The 22,233-nt window shown below is 57.4% G+C and overlaps 5 protein-coding genes across 5 annotated transcripts; 4 read left to right on the forward strand and 1 right to left on the reverse strand.

Moving 5' to 3' along the window:
* Window positions 1-3,268: 3,268 nt before the first annotated feature.
* Window positions 3,269-4,714, forward strand: AUR1 (Phosphatidylinositol:ceramide phosphoinositol transferase (IPC synthase); the record flags this gene model as incomplete). The annotated part of the gene is made up of 3 exons (XM_066780870.1): window positions 3,269-3,690; window positions 3,750-4,345; window positions 4,407-4,714. 3 exons carry the CDS (start codon window positions 3,269-3,271, stop codon window positions 4,712-4,714), a joined length of 1,326 nt encoding a protein of 441 aa, XP_066628816.1.
* A 2,804-nt stretch (window positions 4,715-7,518) lies between these two features.
* SYP1 (Suppressor of Profilin deletion) lies at window positions 7,519-10,552 on the reverse strand (the record flags this gene model as incomplete). Its single annotated transcript, XM_066780871.1, has 7 exons — window positions 7,519-8,730; window positions 8,780-8,891; window positions 8,946-9,031; window positions 9,093-10,185; window positions 10,240-10,325; window positions 10,373-10,465; window positions 10,517-10,552. 7 exons carry the CDS (start codon window positions 10,550-10,552, stop codon window positions 7,519-7,521), a joined length of 2,718 nt encoding a protein of 905 aa, XP_066628817.1.
* A 437-nt stretch (window positions 10,553-10,989) lies between these two features.
* CSK1 (mitogen-activated protein kinase) lies at window positions 10,990-12,585 on the forward strand (the record flags this gene model as incomplete). Its single annotated transcript, XM_066780872.1, has 5 exons — window positions 10,990-11,057; window positions 11,185-11,287; window positions 11,527-12,291; window positions 12,343-12,498; window positions 12,550-12,585. 5 exons carry the CDS (start codon window positions 10,990-10,992, stop codon window positions 12,583-12,585), a joined length of 1,128 nt encoding a protein of 375 aa, XP_066628818.1.
* A 757-nt stretch (window positions 12,586-13,342) lies between these two features.
* HYM1 (Hym1p) lies at window positions 13,343-14,617 on the forward strand (the record flags this gene model as incomplete). The annotated part of the gene is made up of 4 exons (XM_066780873.1): window positions 13,343-13,511; window positions 13,560-14,032; window positions 14,089-14,361; window positions 14,426-14,617. 4 exons carry the CDS (start codon window positions 13,343-13,345, stop codon window positions 14,615-14,617), a joined length of 1,107 nt encoding a protein of 368 aa, XP_066628819.1.
* A 4,584-nt stretch (window positions 14,618-19,201) lies between these two features.
* On the forward strand, window positions 19,202-22,171 carry SLS55_009473 (uncharacterized protein; the record flags this gene model as incomplete). Its single annotated transcript, XM_066780874.1, has 5 exons — window positions 19,202-20,761; window positions 20,905-21,136; window positions 21,192-21,670; window positions 21,726-21,839; window positions 21,893-22,171. 5 exons carry the CDS (start codon window positions 19,202-19,204, stop codon window positions 22,169-22,171), a joined length of 2,664 nt encoding a protein of 887 aa, XP_066628820.1.
* Window positions 22,172-22,233: the final 62 nt, after the last annotated feature.

Genomic DNA, 22,233 nt, shown 5'->3' on the forward strand with positions numbered 1-22,233 from the left:
GGTCCGTTCTGCTGGCAAGGTGTTGGCCGATTGGCGATGGAAAGGTCTCCCTATGATTGTGGGAACGGGCGTGAGGACAATAGCGGAAGTGTTATATGACGGGATCAACAGCGAGGAGCGAAAAAGACGCATCGCCGTCCAAATGAAAGGGCGACTGGTCATGTTCTTGTACTATGGGTGTGCGTGCCGGGCGCGGGCGACCCAGCCTTCCTTAATACCAACCACTCGCACCCGCCTCCCTCTGTTCCGCCACCCGCATCATCAAGCAAGCTTGCAACTTTCCCAGCCGCCGCGAACGGCAGACGTGCCTGATGCGTCATTCGCTGGGCGGATCTTCCCCAGTCGCCACAACACATCCCCCTATCTCATTGCGCTCTGATCCTGCTTTCGCTGGAGAAGATCACGGACCGCTGGCAACACACGCGGCACGCCGGGGCGCCCTCGCCCACGATCAAAGCCCACCTTCCGGACGATGATTGGAGCTTCGGACGGACCGCCGGTGCAGTGCGCGCGGGACGGGACAAGCCAGAGAAGGGTTTGCGGTGGGAATGTGGGAAGGGAGGAGAGGAGTTTAGGGAGAGGGGCTCACAATTCGGTCCCACGGCCAGATTCTCGGGTCTCTTTCCCTCTCCCTCCGCTTTTTGCCTTCACAACCGGAAACCGCCCAAAGCTTCTTTTCTGCGCTTTCCGACCCCCGTCGTCATCGTCATTACAAGAAATAAAAAAGCATCCGTGCCTCGTTTGACTTGGCCGCCGTTGGTGATTGCGCCCAAGCTCTGGCCGCGATTGCAGTAGATATAGCTCACCTGGCCGGCAATTCTTGTAGGAAAAAGAAAATCAACATCGTAGAGAGACGTTCCTGGCAGTAATTCAGCGGGATCCCTGCACCATCCTGCGCTCCCTTTTCCCCGTTCTAGGGTTCGCTCCAGCCGGACCCTGAGGCGCCAGCAAGCGTCAATGGCCCTTCCCTCGAGAGGGGACCACGATTCGCGGTCCCACACATCCAACAGCGTGAAGGGCACAAGCCCGCGGGCGCGGGTGTGAGGATCGGCGCTATGTGGCCAATGTTCAATCAATGCTCTCGAGCACACTCCCCTCTCGCGCTTGGCGGCAGGTGTTCAGGGTCCCAAACACGGCCCCTACACGCGGCGCGCCACGAAAGCATGGGTACGCGCGCCGTCGCCGCCGCTCGAGCGAGAGCGAGAACTGCAAGCCCCGGCGGTACATGGCTGCCGACGCGGAGATCGGGAGGAGGCGCGCGGGATACGTTGCGTGCGTCAAGCGTCCGGGCACCTCTACGGCACAGTTTCAAATGGGCACGCTTTCCGAGCAGTCGGGCAGCTTCTTCTGGTGAGGGGAACCAGACCTGAAGGCTTCGGTCAGCCATGGCTGCCCGGGACAGAGCATCCTGCGACTGGAGTGACCTCGTTGAGCGGTGTGCGAAAAGTGGACAACGAACACGCGAATTCAGTTTTGGATGCTGCCAGGTTGCTAGGGCGGCGCCGACAACAACAAGTTTGTTGGCGGCTGCAGCTGGGTTGGGGACCGGTGACCCGCTCGTCGCTTTCGCAGCTGTTGTGGGTTAGCCAGGCCGGTGGGGAGTGGATCATGCGACTTCTTGGCCGCCAACATCGATTGCTCGTCAATCAATGTGCGGATCGCGAGTTCGGCCTGAGGCAAGGCATCGTTCGCTCAGCCTCGCCTCTCCAGCCGTGTGGATGAAACAGCAGCTGATGCACGCAGCCGCGCCATCAACTAGAGGCGGCAAGCGCAGCAGGCCAACCAGCAGGGAGAGGCGGCGACGCTCAGCAGCAACAACATGCGGGGAGGAAACGACAGCCGAAACAGCAGCTGCGGCGTGCGGCGGTGCGGGAGACGCAAGACGCAAGGGGCCCGGCCTTCTGCACAGCTGCTAACCAACCAAGAGCAGCCGGGCTGGTTGGGCCCCGACAGACACCGCCGTTAACTCCGCCTCGTCCAACAGCATCAGCAATCATCAGCAATCCGCGGGGGCCAAGCAGCGCGCAGCTGTGGCTGACGAGCGGAGGCGGACCTTCGGCGCATGAAAGAGCGATCAACAGAGCTTTGAGATTGGTGGGCGCCGCTCGGCTCCGGAAGCGCGCAGCATCCGCAGAGCGCGTGGTGGGCGCGACGATGCACGGGAAAGTCGGCCGGGGCGCTGCGGGAGCGCAAGGAAGGGCGTCGCCAAGCGAATGCTGATTGACGAAAAGAAGCCTTGCCAGCGCCGAGGGAGCTGCGAGCCGGGAGCAGGGCGCTTAAGCTCTCGAGCGCCACGCCCCGTTGGCCTGCGCCAGCGTGATAAGATTTTTCCCGCACGCCGCAGCGGCGCCAGGCCAATGGTCCTCTATATCCGTGGGCCGAGTTGTGGGACGACGACTCGCACGAGTGCGGCGTTTCGGCCTCGGACGGCTGCGACTGATTTTTCGCATCCGCAAAACCCATGTTGCACGGATGGTGTGGGCATGGGCCCGCCCGGTCCCGAAGGCTGGCAGGGCAGCGTGGGCGGTCGCGTGGCTCGCACACCAGAGCAGCCGCGCACTAGAGAGCCCTGTTGCGACGAGATTGCGGCGCGAGATGAGGTTTGGTGTACGAGTACGACGCAGCGCCGCGGCACCGTTAGACCGACAGCTGTATGGATTACCGCAGGGAACAGCGTGGAAAACGCCTGCTGTAGGATGAGGTCAGCGCTAGCTCGGCAGAGCGTACCTTGCAATCGTTAGCCCGTGTAAGCGTCATACTACCGCCAAGGCCCGCCATGCTGGCATCTGCTTCACATGCACTCGCTCAACAAAGGCGCCTGCAGCAGATGGGAAACGCAGCAGGAACAGCGCGCTGGACGCGGTGGGCCTGGCGCGCAGCAATCGCCTGGGGACGGGCGTCGGCGGTTAGTCGCGTGTGCAGCCTGGGGCGCAATTTTAATCTCTGTGCTCCGCGCCCGGACGTCCCGGGAGCTAGCTAGCGCGGCTGCCTCACGCAAAAGGGCCACTTACTCAGCCCATCTCCTTCATAACATCACCGCTGCCCCGATCTTTGTGCGCGCCAGACAGGCCTTACGCTCCTCTTCTCCTCAACGCCCGCCGCCCGCCCTCGCATGCGCCCGACGACCGCACAGTAGCGACCTCTCCTCTCCCCGCTGTTCCGGACCGCCGCCGCGCAGCAGGAGCAAGCCCGAGCACTCCCGTCTCTCTTCCGCCCGCCCTTCGCACCTTTGCCTCTGCCTCGCCTGCAGACCGTACAATCCGGCACCATGCACACCCGCCTGCCGTCCTATCAGGACTACCTGCCGCGCAAGGCCATGCTGCCGGCGTGGCGGCCCTCGCTGCCCATACTCGTGCCCCACAAGGTTCGCAGGAAGTGGCGCGCGACCAAGTCCAAGATTCGCAGCAGACAGTCGCCCACATCGGTTGTTGCCTCGCTCGAGACGTCGTTTTCGCCCTCGGACACTCTGCGCTCGCTGCGCGCCCACCAGTGGTCCTACTATGATGCCCAGTACCTCTTCCTGGTCATCGTTGGTATCTTCGCCCTGTCTGTCATGGAAGAGCCTGGGCCCGTGTTCAAGACTTTTGTGGCCTCGCTGCTGATGGGGTCTATGGTCATACCGGCAACGAGGCAATTCTTCCTGCCGTTCCTGCCTGCTATCACCTGGCTGGTCCTGTTCTTCTCGTGCCAGTAAGCAGCAATGCGGCCCCCCATTGGCCGCCAAAATGAAACTGACAATGTTCCGCCAGATTCATATCCGGCGAATACCGCCCGCCCATCTGGGTGCGCGTCCTTCCAGCGCTAGAGAACATCATGTACGGCGCGAATCTTAGCAACATTCTTTCGGCACACAAGCACGTGGTTCTGGACGTACTGGCCTGGATCCCCTACGGAATTACCCATTTCGGTTCTCCATTCGTGTGCTCCGGCGTCATGTTCCTCTTTGGCCCGCCCGGCTCGCTGCCGGTCTATGCGCGCTCGTTTGGGTACATGAACCTGACTGGTGTCATCATCCAACTTTGCTTCCCGTGTTCTCCGCCTTGGTACGAGAACATCTACGGCCTCGCTCCCGCAAATTACGGAATGCCTGGCAGCCCAGCCGGTCTGGCAGCCATTGACAAGCTCCTCGGCATGGATCTCTACACCTCTGCCTTCACCGCCTCGCCCATGGTTTTCGGTGCCTTCCCGTCCCTGCACTCGGGCTGGGCGACCATCCATGCCCTCTTCCTGTCCTACGTCTTTCCCAAGATGTGGCCCGTTTTCACCACTTACGTCCTGTGGCTGTGGTGGTCGACCATGTACCTGTCGCACCACTACGCTGTTGACCTTGTCGGTGGTAGCCTCCGTAAGTCGAGATCATTTTCCTCATTTGTGAAAGTTAGTGGCTAATAACGATGCCCATACAGTTGCCGGTTCCATCTTCTTTCTTGCGAAGCAGAAGTTCCTTCCTCGCGTCCAGGCCGACAAGATGTTCAGATGGGACTATGACTTCACCGAGCTTGGCGAATCGCAGGAATCTGGCCATGTCATGACCCATTTCTACGAGGAATTCCACCCCACCTCGGACAGCGACGAATGGACAATTGGCTCGTCGTCGTCCTTCTCTTCGGGAACCAGGAGCCCCTCGAACGGACCTCGCAGCCCCGTTGATTCAGAAGGCTGGGAAGGCGACACTCTCGCCTCGGCCTCGGATCACGAGCGTGAATATCGGTAAAGACGGTTTCTGGAAGAACGTCATGGCATCTTTACTCCTGAGACTCGACTGCACACTTTTCACGGAGCACACAACACCCCTGTAATCACGATGATGCTCGCGCGGGCTCATGCCAGCCCACTCATGCCTCTTACGACCATTGCATAAGACGGAGTTTATCTTGCATTTTCCGCGCCGCGCCCTTTGTCACACCGCGATTTTGTTTCTTGCGACCAGACCCCGGCCCGGCTCGGGTGTCGCCACTGTTTTCCGCTATTCCGGCAACAGTAACTAGCGAACCGAGACGACGTGATCGAGTCGCAGCCGCGCCTCGTTTCCCTGCACGCAGCCACACTAAGCCACAATACGCTACGATCAACTACGCCAACGCCGAACGCGCGGCTGCGTTGCGCAGCAAGGCTGGATCGAAAATTACGGTGCCAAAGTTCGCCTTATGCCTTTTCCACGGAGACCCTGATAGACCAACCGGACGATTTTGAATCATTCGTGCGGGGTCCACCAACGAAAGGGCAAATTACTACTTTAATGAGGGTTTACAGGCATTTATTTGGTTCAGAGAGAGCGATATACCCCATTCCGGTCGCTTACCTAAAAATTCAAGTAGATATAGCTTCATTCGTTTCTTCATATTCTTCTCCACACTCGCTGCCTACCCGTTACGGTGACCGAGGGTATGGCAAGTGCGTTTGTGCGCTCTTATGACGACAATTTGGGTTGTTCATGCGGACGGAATACAGATCTGACTGTCATGATTGGGGTTCGGGGGATGTAAATCGGAAAACACACGGATGGGCCACACGAGGATATAGGGCTCTCCACCGTTTTGTCGTTCTCTGGTTTGTCTGCGGACTTGGAATACTGGAGAGGTGTCCCGCGATGTGGAGAAGACATTATTAATGGTGGGGGTGTGGGGAAGCAGAGACAGTTGGAGGAGACACGCGCCCTGCTGTGGCGCAGCTCATTGTAATAAATACGTAATGTTAATCCTGCTCAAGGCACCACCTGGCTTTTCTAGTGATCTCCGAATGGTGCGCATCGTATGTCGTCTTGCTAGAGGCGGCTTGATGAATTTACGCGCCTCAGTGTGACGTCGTACCGCGAGAAGGCAACTCGACTCTCAACGATCTACATACAACCGGCACTGACTTTGATTCGCTCTGAAGTAAAGTAACCTCAAACAGACGCCACGAGCATGTTCTTTCTCCTTGTGTAAGTCGACGATTAGGCACTGGATAGCTAGCCTTTTCACTTCATCTAAACTGCGCACCTGGTATTAGGATGAAATATCCGTGGTGTTGAGTTACGAGAGCTGCAGGTGATATCCACACAGTGGAAAGATATTTGTTCATAATCCCTTCATTTCGAAGGTATGATTGCCACCCTGCTTATAAATATAGGAAACAAAAGTAGATGCACTATACAACCTTCCTTGGCGGATAGGCACCTTGAGTATTCAACGGATTCCCGCACTTGTGCTTTGGGAAAAGGTCGGTTACAGATATGACGTCGAACAGATCAGTCACGCAAAATATGCAAAACGAGAGTGGCCTTGTACGGGGCTATTATGTGGTTATAAGTGAGAGTAAGAATGTCCAGCCCGCATAAAACAGGCCAAAGGCAGTACGCAAGTCACGTTGGAGGTTTGCTGTTCGCGTCCGCCGCGTATCTTTCTTTGCCAGCGAGCAGCTATTCGTGGTTGTCTCGCTGACGCAGGTATGCTCGCGCAAAACTCGGACGCGCCTCGTCCCGCACCTAGTGGGGAAAACAATCAGGGAAGACAGAAATAAAATCGTACTAATTGTCGGCTATTCCGAGACATTCATCCGCAATGGCGTGTTGGTGGCGCTTCGGAAACGGGCAAGGAAAATGAGCAGACAATCAGAGCTAGCCAGACTCGGCTTTGCAGCTTGGTGGTTCTTGTTGGTACCTGTGCTGCATTGTTTGAAAGGCTGTTCCGAAAGAGACTGCATGAGTGGTACCGGGTAACCAATCATGTTGGGACTTAGTCTGCTTGTCAGCATGTATAGTGCCGAAAAGGGAAGGATAAACCAGGCACTCCTTAACTAAGACTCACCAACGAATTGAGTAATAAAAGCGCATCTAACTCAAGGCAGAGCCATTAGGTTTAGTGGATCGTAGCCCTAGATATGCGACTCCAAAGCCTATAGTAGACAACGAACCTACAGCCATTCTTGACACCCAAAGTCGAAAGGAATGCTGAAGTGTATACTTATACATTACAATAGTCTTAGTGTCTTCTCATGGTTGTCCAAATTATAGACAGCAACGCCGGACCAGAGACGACTCGCCTGCGCTTTGTGTACACCAACAAATCGTAGAGCCTGCGCGGAGGCGCCCACGGGGAGCAAAACAAAAACTTTCGAGCAAACGTACATGAACTGACTCGCTAGATGACAACCGCACGGAAAAATATGTTGGGACCAACCGATTTTGCGTGGTGAATCCCAAGTCGAATCCCGTCTCGGATGATTATTCAGGGAGTACGATTGACAAGAGGGGACAAATTGACTAAGGAGTGGCCAAGAGTAATATACAGACAAGGGGTTATCCGGGTCTCAGGATGCAAAGAAGGGAGTATATACAAAAGAGACGAAGATATCCAAGAAAAGACGAAGGAGTGACGTGCAAGCAACCTCAGACAGAGAAGCGCTGCGATGCGTGATATCTTTCGCTTTACAAAAGAAAAGAGAAAAAATCCCTCGATACGCATAATTATGCCTGCCAACGGCCATCTCATTACCCAACAACCTCAAGAACGATGCAGTGTAGTTCTCGCTATACCTTTATACGGCAGTGTAAGTACCGTTTGAAATCCTTTTGACAACTGGAATGTCTTTCCATGTGATGGCGGGGCTGCTGGGCGCTGCACTTTCATCCGCAAACGGGTCGTCCTCAGCTTCTACTGCCTCGCCTGCTTGCACCAATTGTGAGACGCCCAGCCCGCTTCCGTGGCCGCTTGCATTGTCACCGGTCATCTCCCACCGCGCCTCGATGTTGCCGGGCTTGGCCTCGCCATCGGTGTAAAAGCGGGCGCGGAGTGCCTGGGCAGGCTGATCCGCACTCAGGGTAACGTCGCCGAGGCGCCAATAAATCAAGGATTTTTCCCTCGAGAAGGTGCCAACTGGCTTTGATTGGCAGTGGGAAGACTTTGCACCAGCAGGATCAAGATGCACGATGAGAACAACGTTGCTCAGTGTGATGCTCGTATGGCCGGCCGCAAGGCGGAATGCGGGGTTGAGAGAATAGTTGAGGATGACAGACGTTTGGTTGGGCTCGACCTTCCATGCCGGTGTCAAAGCGATGGGAGCAAATGATGCAATGTTGCTTTCGTCAAGGTGCACCTGGTACTTGAAGGCAACTTGCGTCCGTGTGATACTGGATAGGTTGATATTGTAATCACCGGCTTTATCCGCAACTTGGTCCACGAACGTCGGATTGGGTGCAACTTTCTCGAGAACAGGAAAATTCTCAAGCCTTATCGTCTCGTTGCCAAAGGGAATCGAAAGATCCGTAGGGTTGTACGCCAAAGCAAGTTCGCCGATAACAACCGCCCTGGTCACATGGCCGTGCTCGAACCAGGTGCTTACCGTCTCGACAATCGATGAGTTCAACCCAGGCTCATGCATGTCCGGGTGGCGAACAGTGTGGCTGTACGAGCTGCTAAGCGAACGGCCCGAACGGATTGACTGCGTGTCGGAAGCGGGATGATCGTCGCCGAGGTTCAGACGGTGACTGGCTGGTCGGAGCGGAGACTGTGGCCTTGCCGATGGCGGGGATGCAGGAATCGGTATTTGTGGAGAGACTGATGATAGATTTGGCGAAGCGGAAGGTAGGGGCGAGGCTGATGGCGATGTAGTAGTCGGCAATGGTGGAGCGTTGGTCGGCTCAGCGAAAGGCGGGAGGTCGGGACCCTGAGACGTGGAGGGCACGAATATGGTGTTGCGAACGTCTCGTCTGCCCCTCGTGGTATTGGATCTCTTGGTCGGTGCCGCTTGCTGCAAAGCTGTCAGCATCATGGCCGTATCAATTTCATCCAGGACTAACCATTCGAAGAGTGTTTGCAACGTTTGCCATCGCACTTTCTGCCTCGCCGCTATCCTCTTCTTGGATCGGAGCATTTCTGATGTCCACCTTGAATTGCGGAGGAACGCTCTCGCTGAAAGAAAGTCAATTGCTTGGAATGGTTAAGGGTTGCCGATAGGGAACTTACGCAGCCGCGTCTGCCTCCGCTTGCGCAAACAGATCAGATGTGGCAGATGCTGCCGGCACAGTAAAGCCATCTGCATCCTTCTGCGGCTACCAATAGTTCCGTCAGCGAGGGACTTTCAAGTTTAGATTTTCAAACGGATGAACTGACCTCCAGTGAAGCAGTCGAAGAGGTTGTAGGTTGCAGCGGTTCTTGCAGTTGTGGTATGCCCGAGCTCTGACCACCGTTCATCATCTCTGAGTCCTTTGGCTCGTCCTCAAGGACCGGAGAAATGCCATTGGTTCGATCTACTGATGCGCTTTCTCTTCTGACGGGAGAAGTGATTGATTCGCTGGCCTCTGGAGAGCTTGGGATCTGGCTTTCTGCAAGTCGAGATGGCGACGCCGGCCGATGGTCTGCATCTCTCGACTTGTTGCCCCGGCTTCCAAAAGAGGAGAAGGCAGCTCCTAGGTTGGGAGTCGAAGATTTCCTGTCCGGAGACGAAGCCCGAGCATAAGGTGCCGTGCTCTTTCGACGGCCGAGGACAGTTCCCAAGCGCTTCAGGCCATGAAGTCCACCGTGCTTCTGCTCCTGTACTGCAGGGCGTAAGCGAGGTTCAGCAGGCACGACAGGCGACCCACCTGAACCAGACCGCTGGCTCGATCCGTCGTCCGGGGTGGGGGGTGGCTGGATTGCCGGGGTCGAACTGCTGCTGGCCTGTGCTTGATTCCTGCCCCTTTGCGTCTCAAATTTGGGCTTCCCGCTCGTGGTTTTCAAGGCAAACGTCTTGATCTCGTCGGCCGTCTGCACCTCCAGTATCACGCCGAGGCACTGCTCAGTAGGTCCTCGAGACCTGTCAATCGAATCGAGTTCCAGAGTCTGGAACTGGGTGAGAGCGTCCCGCAGCTGGTTGATGCGGCTCTCGTCAACGGACTGGAGCTGCTCAAAGACGAATGGCGCCTGAGAACCCCATTGCTGATTGGCATTCTCGACATCAGTGCTGGCAGTCGCAACCTTGCCGGCCGGGGCTTTGGCGCCCTTTTCCTTCAGCTTGTCTGCTCGCTTCTGTGCGCTGTCGATCTCCTTGGCCATATGCGCCATGTTACCGCTGATGTTGGACATGGCCTGCATCTCGCGGTTTGTCTTGTCGAAGTCGCGCAGAGGACGCTCGACGTCGGCCTCGAGCTTGTGGGCCAGCGCGTGGTGCGATTCGGCAAGGGCCTCTGTCGCGCCGACGATGCGCTGCCACGGCAGGGTGAAGACGCTACAATGCGGTCAGCTCGCGGCGCACAGCGGGGAGGTGGCAGGAGCGACGTACCCGAGGTCAGCGCCTGCATCGGGAAGCTGCCTGGCGGCCAGCTTGCGAAGGCCTTGGGCATATTGGTCCTCCAAGCGTCGGCGCTCCTTTCCCGGCGTCAGTAGCGGTGGGCGGGGCGGCGCGGGGCGCGTACCTGCAGGAAGTCGGCGATGTCTGCGTTGACCCTCTGGATGTGCTTGACGCGGTCGTTCAAGACTGCTACGGCCTGTGTAGGCTGGAGCGACTCCTGTAACTGGACGTGAGCGGGCGCGGCGCAGCTTCCCGGAGCTCCACTCACCAGCATGGCCGGGTAGTCTTTCCTGGACAGCTCCATGGTCGCGGGGGAGCAGTGCGGGGAGGGCGCCGGATTGAGCGGCAGGACGATCACATAGAGCCTGCGCGGCGCGGCGCAGACAGTGCAAGCGGGGGCTCTGCTTCGAGAGGAGCGAGGGTGGTGTTCGAGGCGTGAGGCCGGTTTGCTGGCTGACGTTCGTCACGAAGACACCACAGACCACCGGGGCTATTCCTCTCCCGCGCACCGCAGCCAGGCACTTCCGCGCGCCACTCCTAATTTGCTGCACCAACGAGCCCGATCCGTCCGCCTAGGCCAGTGTCGCATAAAGTGCTGCCCGCCGACGCCGCCCTCTGCCCGCCCGAGCCCAGAACCTCTGCGCAGACGTCAGCCAGCGCCGCCCGGACGCCCTGCGAAATTGCAGCCCTACACGGCAGCCCAACCGGCGCAGCCGTGCCCGGACGCCTCACTCTCTCGCCATGGCTTCCGCCGACGCCTGGCGCGCCACCTTGAGCTTTTCGGATCGCCTGGCAACCATCGTCAACATGTACGGCAGCCCTTCGGCCGACGGGTCTGTCGCATTTCCGCGACACGAAGTATCCGCCGCCGGCTTTCCCGAGTGCACGCCCGTCCTCGCCGATTCCCTCCCGTGCTCATTGAATGTGTTGGTGCAGAACATCATGCTACAAGCGTGCGCACCCAGAAGCCACTCCGGCCGACGCCAGCAAAGAAGCTAGAGCTCTCGAGGATGCCGCCTTTACGCGCGCGACGACATACGTATGTGTTCCACGGCCGACGGCACTACGCACGTCTAAGCATTGGTAGGTTGACTACGAGCTACGCTGCGAAGCTGTTGTGCAAGAGTTGTCGTCACGCTCACCGGCAGTAGAAGCCGAGACACCAGAGGTAAACCATCATCCAGAAATCCCGCTAGCTCAGGGCCGCGGTATTGGGCTGTTGGCAATCTTCGCATGAGCACCCAGCGGGATCATGCATGTCTACTAACGTCAACCCAGCATGACGACGATATTCTTCCTGAAAACACCGGCTTCCACATAGGGAAGTACAAAAACGTGGCCCACCATGACAACGGCTTGTTCTCCGAAATCTATAAGGCCAGGCGTCTTGACGGCGATATCAGTCCTCGTGCAAGCAAGCTCGTGGCACTCAAGGTTACCGTGCCGTCTATGATGAGCCCGCCTCACGATTCTCAGAAGGAGGCGCAATTGTTAGAAACAGCACGATCGGAGCAGAACCACATCATGCCCTTGTTGGAGACGTTCTGGCAAGCAGGCGGCCGCTTCGTCTTGGTGTCCGAGTTCATGCGTTGCGATCTGGAGCAACTTCTAAGCAGGAGGGAACTTACCCGCACGCAGGCCACGAGTTGTCTGCGCGACCTGTTCGAGGCGCTGGGGCACCTCCATTCGCTCGGAATTATCCACCGGGACGTGAAACCTTCTAACGTCCTCCTCAGATCACCGGCGGGCCCGGCATTCCTGGCAGATTTTGGCATTGCGTGGAAGGACGGCGTTCATGGTGCAGAACCGGCCAACCAGAAGATCACGGACGTCGGGACGACGCATTACAGGCCCCCCGAACTTCTATTCGGCAATACGTCCTACGGGCCAGCACTCGACATGTGGGCGGCAGGTTGCGTAGTAGCGGAGGTGGCGTGCCTTAAAGGAAGCCCCCTCTTCGATTCGGGGGAACTTGGCAGCGACCTCGCTCTTGTCAACAGCCATTTCCAGAGCTTGGGGACGCCGAATGACGATGTTTGGCCGGTAACGTGGCTGTCTCATATCCGTAGAGCGGTTGCTAACTTGTCTTGAAAGGAAGCCAAGCGGTTTCGGGACTGGGGCAAGGTGCAGTTCTACGAATACCCATCGAAACCATGGACCGAGCTCTTGCCTGATTGTGAGGACAAGGCCAGAGACCTTGTGAGCCGGTTGGTCGTGTATGAGAGCTCGCGGCGGCTGACAGCATCCGAGGTAAGCCCTGCCGTGCCCTGCGTCTGTTTTGTTTATTGTTGACCGAGCTAGGCTTTGCGCCACGATTTCTTCAAGAATGGGGCTTGAGCGCAGGGTATGAGCTCGCGTGGGCTCATTCCGTGGGATGGACCGTTGGAGCAAGTGCAACGGGCGGGAGCCGTCTGGTTCGGCGCTTTCTGTCCTGCAGGGTTGATGCCGTTTGGCATGGTCCAATGAGCGGAGATTCTGGAAGTCAGGGGCAGTTCTAGAGTAGCATGCATCGTCCAGAGGACGCAATCGCGATCGGAGGTGACTCCCAAGTGGATCCGAAGAGGGCTGGAATCCGCTCCGCTGTGGGCAGCTGCGTCATGATTCAAGTAGCTCGCGCGGCGGACGAAGCTTCACGATGCGGTGAATCGGCTGGTGAACAAACGCGCTCACCAGCGTCATTTGGCAATTTGCACTGTCAACTAGCACCCGACCGGCCCATAAGGCCATGCCGCAGGTGGGCTGCTGCTCGCCGGTGCCTGGCGGGTGGCGCTGCCAACGTGTTGCGCTGTTTGGGCGTGAACGGAGTCCCTGCAGCAACCTCGACCCGGCGACTCTAGCTGCCCCACGTCTCACGCCGGCCGGCTCGAAAACAACCATTCCACGCCGTACATCTCCCTTGTCAACGGTAAGGGACCGTCGATAGTCCTGCGAGCCACTCTATCTTGCCAGACTCCCGCCGCCTCGCCCCGCGTCTCCGGTACGACAGCAGCAACAGCCCGCCGCGCTATCTCGCCCGCAGTCCAATTAGACCACTCGATCCGCGCATGATCTTCCCTGCCCGGAAGCGGCTTTTAACCTAGCAACCGCTGCCGCCATGGCCTTCCTCTTCAACCGCAATAAGCAGCGGAACAACATGGACCTCGTGCGCTCCACCAAGGAGGCTCTCCTGCGCCTCGCCGCCGAGGAGAAGCCCCAACCGAAGACCGAGGAGGATCTGTCGCGCAATCTCACCCAGATGAAGATTGTGCTCCAAGGGACCCCGGGTAAGCACCCTCTGCGCGGCCGTGCATCTTGACTCTGACCCGAAGCAGAGGCGGAAGTAAGCCCAGAGCAGGTCTACCAGCTCGTCAACCTGATCTGCGCCGAAGACCTCCTGCTATACCTCGCCCAGAACATCCACAAACTTCCTTTCGAGGCCCGTAAAGATACCCAGATTATTATCTCGAATGCCTTCCGCTACCGGATACCCAACAACGCTAATGCCGAGCCGCCGGCGATGCACTATGTCTTGTCCAACCGACCGGAGATCATAATAGAACTTTGCTATGGCTACGAGCGCAGAGAAAGCGCCATGGCCTGCGGTGGGGTGCTGAGGGAGGCATTGAAGCATGACGCCGTTGCGGCTCTGATCCTGTACGACGAGCCCGACAGGCGGGGCAAAGACATGTTGGCGAACATTGATCCAACGATGCCGTCGTCAGGAGACGGGGTCTTCTGGAAATTCTTCGAGTGGATCGATCGGGGCGCATTTGAGGCGTGTGCGGACGCATTCAACACCTTCAGGGTATACCCCACAGACCGCCTGAATATCGAATGACTGACGTTAACTTGAGCGCACAGGACATCTTGACAAAGCACAAGGCACTAGTCTCGGACTACTTGCAGACGAACTTCGATCGATTCTTCAAGACTTACAACGCGGTGCTGGTGCAGTCAGACAGTTATGTGACGAAGCGGCAGTCGATCAAACTGCTGGGAGAGCTGCTGCTGGACCGGGCAAACTACAACGTCATGACGCAGTACGTCGCATCAGGGGAGCACCTGAAGATCATTATGAAGCTCCTCCGGGACGATAGGCGCATGATAAACTATGAGGGCTTCCACGTTTTCAAGGTGCGTGCAAGGATGGGGAAGCTCGGCAGGCTTCCGAAGCGTTATGCTGATCGTTGCGGCACAGGTGTTCGTGGCGAATCCGAACAAATCAGTGGCCGTGCAAAAGATCCTGATCAACAACAGGGACCGGCTGCTCCGGTTCCTGCCCACCTTCCTCGATGATCGGACGGAGGATGACCAGTTCACGGACGAGAAAAGCTTTCTGATCCGGCAGATTGAACTCCTGCCGTCGGCGCCGGCTCAACCCGCGGCATAGCACGCATCCTAGGACAGCAAGCATTTATTCGCGATTATGTTTCCCGCGGCACAGTGAGAGCATGGTAATAAGGCGTTTGGCGCGCGAACGGGTAGGCGCAGGGGCAAGCGAGACGGTCACGAGTAGGCGAGGCATGGCATGGAATTGAGGGCAGTGGAGTAAGGTGGCTGGAGTGAGGCGACATGCGGACAACCCCGGCATTTTGCAAGAAGGCAGCGGGAAGGAACAGGTAACTGGTGGTGTAGATACGATCACATCAGATGACGCTTTACAAAAGCGTCGCGTCCGGGCCGCGGTGACATGGCAGAGCGGAGCCGCAGAGGGCAGCGCGCGACCGGGCCCAGGCGCAGGGCAGCGCAGGGCAGGGTAGGGCAGGCGATGGCGATGGCGATGGCGCTATCGCGAGCCTGGGAGTGCAGATTCGAGCGCTGCAGGCGCGGGTTCAGTGTACGAGTAGATAGAGGGCTGCTGGCCGGGGCCGGCAGATAATCATTATTTCGCTTCTCTGCGCGCGCCAGGCCGCTCGGGCCGCGCTAGGATGGCGCTTCCATTGCGGCTGTTGAACACGTGGTATGGGTGGAATCCGGAGGGCCTAAGCTGTCGGCTGGGCACCGACGGGCGCTGGATCGCGCTGGATCGCGCAGGGCGTTGGGCGGTGGAGCGGCGCGCAGCAGGGCTCGCGGAGGCGCAGGCCGGGCGGCTGGTGTGTTCCATGCCGGCTGCAAAGCTTGGCCTTCGTCATTGCAGGGCATTGCCTGGGGCGTCTCTCGCCGAGCGCACGGTATGGGTGTTGCTCAGAGCAGCGGCCGCTATCCGCTAGCTGCGCGCCTCGATCCACGCATCGAGCGTCGCCTGGCCTCCCATCGTGCCGGCGACGTGGGCTCTGGCGGGCACGCTCGCGCTGGGGGGTGGCAAGCATCCTAAGCGGGCCCCCTACTGTTACTGCTGCGACCTAGCCCGGAGCAGTCGAGGGCAGGGCAACGGCAGCAACCACACGCACCTTAGTCGCTGCGCGGAGGACCCTAAAGCGCCAGCGCCGCCTACCCACTACCCTCGCTCCTCGCCGCGCTGCCCTGCGAACCGCCCCTTCTAAGCCCTTTGTCTTGGCCCGCGTGCGACTCTGCGTTGCTGGGTTGTGCAGCCGCTGGCCGACCCTGACGCCTGCAGTCTGCTTCCGACGTCATCGCCTGCGCTCGCACCGCCTGTCCCTTTGAGACCTTGCCTCTCGCGCATTCTTCGCCGCGCACCTCACCCGCCGATCGTCTGCCTGCCCGCCGTCAGTCCGTCAGCGAGCAGTGTCACTCTGATGTGGTCTTCGCACAGCATTGGTCCCCCATCACACGCAGCTCCCTTCGTTCGGCGACCCCAGAGCAGCGGGCGGTGGCAGGAGACGGGGACGAGATGATCAGAAAATCCCCACCACCATCGCCAACCACTGCTCAAGCTCTCGACAGCGACGCATCTGAGCCTGAGCCCGAGCCCGAGCTCACCACGCACGAGAGCCCACCCGACGACGATAGCCAGCCGCCTCGCCCGCCGCTGAACCGCTCACCGCACGCGTCCACAGCAAGCGATGAAACGCCGCCGCTGAGCCCTCGCCCAAGCCCGCCAGCGTCCACCGACGCCCCCGCTGCAGACTCTGCGAGCGCCGATGCCGCCGCAACAGCCAGCAAGAGCGTTGCCGTTCCACCAGCAGGGCCGGCAACAACCGCAAGACCGCCGCCAACCCCGGTTGCTGCGGAGCTGGATCGTCTGAAGCAGGCCGTCCATGCAAAAATGGTCCTGAGTCAGCAACGCGCTAAACTGAGCAGCATGGGTGGTGCACCTCCCAGTCCCAAGTTCATGGGTGCGCGCAGAGTCTCTCCGATCAAGGAAGAATCTTCTGATGCCATATCCCCCTCCCTCGATGCTGCTTTCAGCAGCCCCATCCCTACCTCCCTCACCACCTCGACAGAGTCGACCGAATCCTCCAAGACCGTCCGCGGCAGCGTCCCCGCTACCCCCGCCCAGATGCCCTTGCGCACGCCTTCGTATCCTTTCCCGTATGTTCCTGGCACTCCGCGAACATGGTCATCCTCTTTTCATCAGCCCTTCACTGCGCTCTCCCCAACCGTTGGCGCAATGGACGTGAGGGAAACCGGAACGCCACGGGACAGGCAATTGTCGAGCGTGAGCACGCCGTTGGTTTCTGCCGCTTCCTTCATGCCCCCAGGTGCCACCATGCAGACTGTCGAGGACCCGCAATATCAAACGCCGAACCTGTATGATTTGACATTGCTTTTGTCATCGGAGCCTGGGTTGGATGCGTGGTGGAAAGTGGTTACGAATATCATGAGAGATTGGTATGGAGCGGAAAGGGTGACACTTGCCGTACCTGCCGATCCAACAGATATCGAAAACGTTCCATGGGGTCAAAAAGCTTCCTTCAACTCAGTTGGGACTGTCAATCGAAGCTCATCGTTCAAGGCGACGGAACATCCACAGAGTAATGAAGAGAGCAAAGTAAAGGAGGGCAAGGCTGAAAACGTGGATATTTTTCAACAGCAGCAGCAGCAGCAGCAAGAGCCGTCTTCCCGCAGAATGCGCCCCAAGTTGGAATCGAGGCATTCTTTTGCTGGACATGAACGAACGAAAAAAGACACAGCGGGGGAGCAAAGAACGTCCGGCCTCCCACCTCGACCACGAGGCCCTATGAGGACTGCGAGCCATACCCCTCACGTAGTGGGCCAAGGTCACCCGATGACCCCGCAACGGGATGTCCAATTATCCGATCCTCCCTCCATCCTCATTCAACAACGTCTCAAAGAATCCACATTCAGTGATCCGGACTTCTCCAGTGTGGGCGAGGAACTCCACAAAGGACCGTATTGCCAAGTCTTTCCGGTTCTCCGGGCACTCGACCACGAGCCTCAAGCACTTATCGATAACTCTGGAATCAACCGGGTGTTAGAGAGAGGGAAACTGGTCACGCTTACTCGGGATTACTCAAGCATCGACGTCTCAAGGAGGGACTCAGGCGCTCACTCGTCCAAGGATTCCCAGGGCTCCCCAGAGACGCAATCTGCAAACAGGCCACAGCCAACCCCCAAAGCAACTGACATTCGCAGCCGAGCAGGCAATACACCACACTTCGCTGGCGAAGACTTTTACCGTTTCAAGCTCACGACTCAATACGAAGAATACGAACAGTACCCCAGTTCACCATGGGCACAATCGCCTGCTCCGTCGCCTGCAATCCAGGCCAATCCCAACGAGAATCCCTTTTTCGCAGCTGCGAGTGTGGACGAGGAATCCTTCAACCCGCGGGGCTCGGGATCTGGGCCGGATTATTCGGCACCTGTGGAAGCAATTGGCATTGACAGAGCCAGCACAGTCACGCACCTCCCTTTGATCCATCCCCTTTTGTCGCAAGTGATGCAACCCTTCGAAACCGAAACTCCCGCCGAGACGCCCGCTGAATCTCGGTTCTCGACCGTCTCCTCCGAACCCGCCGCTCCGAGGAAGGCACCGATAGCCATTGTATCGATGCTTTCTCCCATGGTTCCGTATCCGCAAAATCTGACGCAATCACTAAAACTGATTGCACCACATCTGGCAACAACATTCTCCAATGGTCTGCATTACTCATCGGCACACCGTACAGCGGTTGGTACACGTCACCGTCGTTACGGCTCAGGGCAGACTGCTACGTTCGGACCGACCCCAGGTGACACTGAAAGCCTTGATGATCTTATACACCTGGATATTGATGTCACTGATTCAACGACGGGAAGCATAACGAGCCCATCAGAGTACTCCGTACGGTCGAAAAACAGCCCGGGTGGATCAATTGCTGGAACTCCCGGGTGGGATCCCTCAGTCATGGGGTTTTCGAGTAGCAAGCACTCTGTCGGAAATACGCCAGGCCATGTGCTTGGCAGTGAAGCTGTGGACAGCTATTTCGACGCAAAGAAGAAAATGGGCCCAACCAGGGGAGACACGACCCTCAAACCTGGCGGAGGCACGCCTCCTCCTGTGGACCAAAGAACTCCCAGCGGTCGCAAGGTCGTTTCCATCATGCCAACGGAGGAAGAAGATGTGACGCCAAGGCTGGACCCGGCTCCAACGAGTCAACCTCAGAGCAAGGATGCAAAACAACAACCATCTCCCGAGACCAAGTCATCTGGCAGCCCAACACGTTCTGCACATCCCCGAAGACTAAGTCTCCACTTGAAACAAGACCAGCAGGGCCGTAATGACCAGCGTCACCACCACAGCCTGCTTCACTCTTACGGCGCGGACTTTAGCTCATCCTTCCAGTCACTGCCTGCAGCCACGACGCCGTTAAAGACTCCCGGTCCTCAATTCGGTCATGGACGATCTCCTTCGATATCAGAGCGGCAAGACATGCCGCCTCCATCGGAGCGGCTCCTCAGAACCATTATAGATTCTTTGCCGGTGCAGGTGTTTACTGCAGCCCCATCAACTGGCGCCTTGACTTGGGTCAACACCAAGTTCTTGGTTTACCGCGGACAGGACTGTCGCCAAATCTTGCAGGAACCCTGGGAAGGTATCCACCCGGACGATCGCCCTGAATACATGAGCATGTGGAGTAGGTGCTTGAGGACGGGTCAACAATTTCAGCAGAAGGTGCGTGTACGTCGCTTCGATGGCCATTACCGCTGGTTTTATGTCCGCGCAGCGCCCCTCAAGGATAAACGACAGAACATTGTTCATTGGATTGGGACGAACATGGACGTGCATGACCAGCATCTTGCAGAAATCAACGCGTCCAGGCAACAGGAGACGGCTGCGTCGGAAGCCAAATACCGTGCGTTGGCGAACTCAAGTCCACAGATCGTATTTGCTGTCAACAAGAAGAAAGGCATCACTTTTTGCAACAGCCAATGGCTATCCTACTCGGGGCAAACGGAAGAGGACGCGTTGGGTCTCGGTTTCATGGACTACGTCCATCCGGAAGATCTGGTCAAGTGCCGGTTGCCAGCGTTCGACAAGGATGGCGAGATGCCGAAGAACGTCCCACTGTCCATGCCTTCCGAGCTCCGGCGATCGACTTCAACGTCCAACGACTCATCCATCTCGGACGATGCCAGCACCAACAGAACAGTGACAAGCCCTGGTGGTTCGACCCCGTCAACAATCCACATGCCCCAGACCAGACTCTCAAAGCTCGCAGATACTGGAATCCTGAAGGTCACCAGAGACTCAGACGGAAGACCGTCGTATTCGACCGAAGTCCGCCTGAGATCCAAAGACGGTACGTACCACTGGCATCTGGTGAGAATCCTCCTCGCAGAGCCGGTCCTTCAGGGCGAGGAAGAAGAGGAAACGTGGTACGGAACGTGCACAGACATCAACGATCACAAGCTTCTGGAGCAAACCTTGAAGGAAACCATGGATGCGAAGTCGCGTTTCTTAAGCAACATGTCGCACGAGATCAGGACGCCGCTCAACGGCATCACTGGTATGGTTAATTTCCTCATCGACAGCAACCTCACTTCAGAACAGATGGAACACGTCAACATCATCCGCAACAGCACGGAGGGTCTTAGAGATCTCATCAATGACATTCTTGATCTCTCGAAGGTCGAAGCCGGCATGATCACCCTTGCGATGGACTGGATGCATGTTAGATCGCTCATTGAGGAGGTCAATGATCTAACTTCAGCGATGGCGATCAACAAGGGTCTGGAGCTTAATTACATTGTAGAGGAGGACGTTCCTTCGACGGTCAAGGGAGACAGGTTCCGCATCCGCCAGGTATTGCTCAATGTTGTTGGAAACGCTATCAAGTTCACACAGCGCGGAGAGGTTTTCGTTCGCTGCAGAATCGCCGAGAACCAAGAAATTGCCATTCCTGGCAAAGAATCACTCGTCCAATTTGATGTCATCGACACTGGCTCCGGGTTCACGGAAAAGGAAGCAGAGTTCTTGTTCAAACGTTTCAGCCAGATCGATGGCAGCAGCACTCGACAGCATGGTGGTACTGGTCTCGGTCTGGCGATATCGATGCAATTGGTGGAACTTCATGGCGGAAAAATGAAGGCAAGCAGTGTTCCTGGCAAGGGCTCCACGTTTACTTTCACAATCAAATTCACCCTCCCTTCCGAGGTTGAACAACCTCCGCCTGAAGCCCACAGTCCAGTTGCCACGACAATGCCACCACCCGAGGCCGGCACCACGCTCTCGCCATCGCCTCTTGGAGCGCTGAAGTCTCCAGCGCGTCTCACCGAGTCACCGAAGCCGTCATCCGCTTCCTCCTCGGCAAGCTCTGACCCCTCGGTCAGGACAGGAAGGACAAGTGTACCATCGACGAGATCATCGACTTCGTCGTTCAGCTCCGCTGCAAACGCTGCGAACATGAAATTGAGTCTGCCCACGGATGGCTCAAGCAAGAGGGAGGACTCGGCAAACTCAAGTACATCAAGCGATACTGCACGGGCGCCGAGCACTTCAGTGTCGTCTCCTCGCACATCCTCACCTCTTGCTGGGCAGCCACCGTTGTATTCTATACTAGTGGTCTGCCCCTTGGCAATGAGCCGCGACGCAACTGTCAAACACATCGAGATGACAGTACCGAAAGCGATTCCGGCTCAAATTACTGCAAGAGATTCGGTTGAAGAGTGCCGAAAAATGATTAGCGGGGAAGACCCCGTCATTTTCACTCACATTGTGCTCGTACTGCATGATTCAAAAGACGTCATTGAGTTCATCGATCAAGTGTTTCATTCACAGCCGCATTCCAGCACTTCGGTCATCATTATCTCAGACCTGGTGCAAAAGCGAGAAGTCATGGCCGAAGCGTCGGCACATGACTACGACAAGCTGACCGACGACCGTCGACTGCGCTTCATATTCAAGCCTCTAAAACCATCCAAGTTTGCGGTCATCTTTGATCCACGGAAGGAAAGAGAGATAAGCACGGACCGAAACGAGAATAGTGCGCAGCAAGTGGCTGTCAACCAGAAAATGGTATTCGATGACATGAAGCGACGACTCGGCAACAAAGGGCACCGTGTGCTCCTTGTGGAAGACAACAAGATCAACCAAACTGTAAGCTGGCTCTTTCATATATGGAACAGTGGCCTTTTGCTTACGGCTATCCCAGGTACTTCTCAAACTACTTGGCAAGACGTCAATCAACGTTGAAACGGTGCTTGACGGCGTCGAATGTACAGACAAGGTTTTTTCGAACGACCATGGATATTACTCCATCATCTTGGTAAGCATGGCCATGGAGTGTTCTGCTTTTATAGCTGGGCTGGAAATTAACAGGAATGGCAGTGCGATCTTCACATGCCAAACAAGGACGGCTATCAGACCTGCAAGGAGATCCGGCAGTGGGAGAAGAACAACGGTTTCCCGCACCTGCCGATCATCGCACTGTCGGCAAACGTTCTGGGGGACGTCTACTCTAAGTGCGTGGAAGCCGGATTCAACTCATACGTGACGAAGCCGGTGGATTTCAAGGAGCTTAGCGCGGTGATGACTCGATTTCTGGATCCGCTGGATCGATCCAAACCTCACGAATTCATGCGGCCGCGCAAAGAGTGAGGAACGGGAGTTCGGGGCACTGGAACGGGCCTCAAGGATGGACAGGGGGCCATCAGGACTGA

Source organism: Diplodia seriata (assembly GCF_021436955.1).
Source record: "Diplodia seriata strain FDS-637 chromosome Unknown scaffold_10, whole genome shotgun sequence".
Lineage (NCBI taxonomy): Eukaryota > Fungi > Ascomycota > Dothideomycetes > Botryosphaeriales > Botryosphaeriaceae > Diplodia > Diplodia seriata.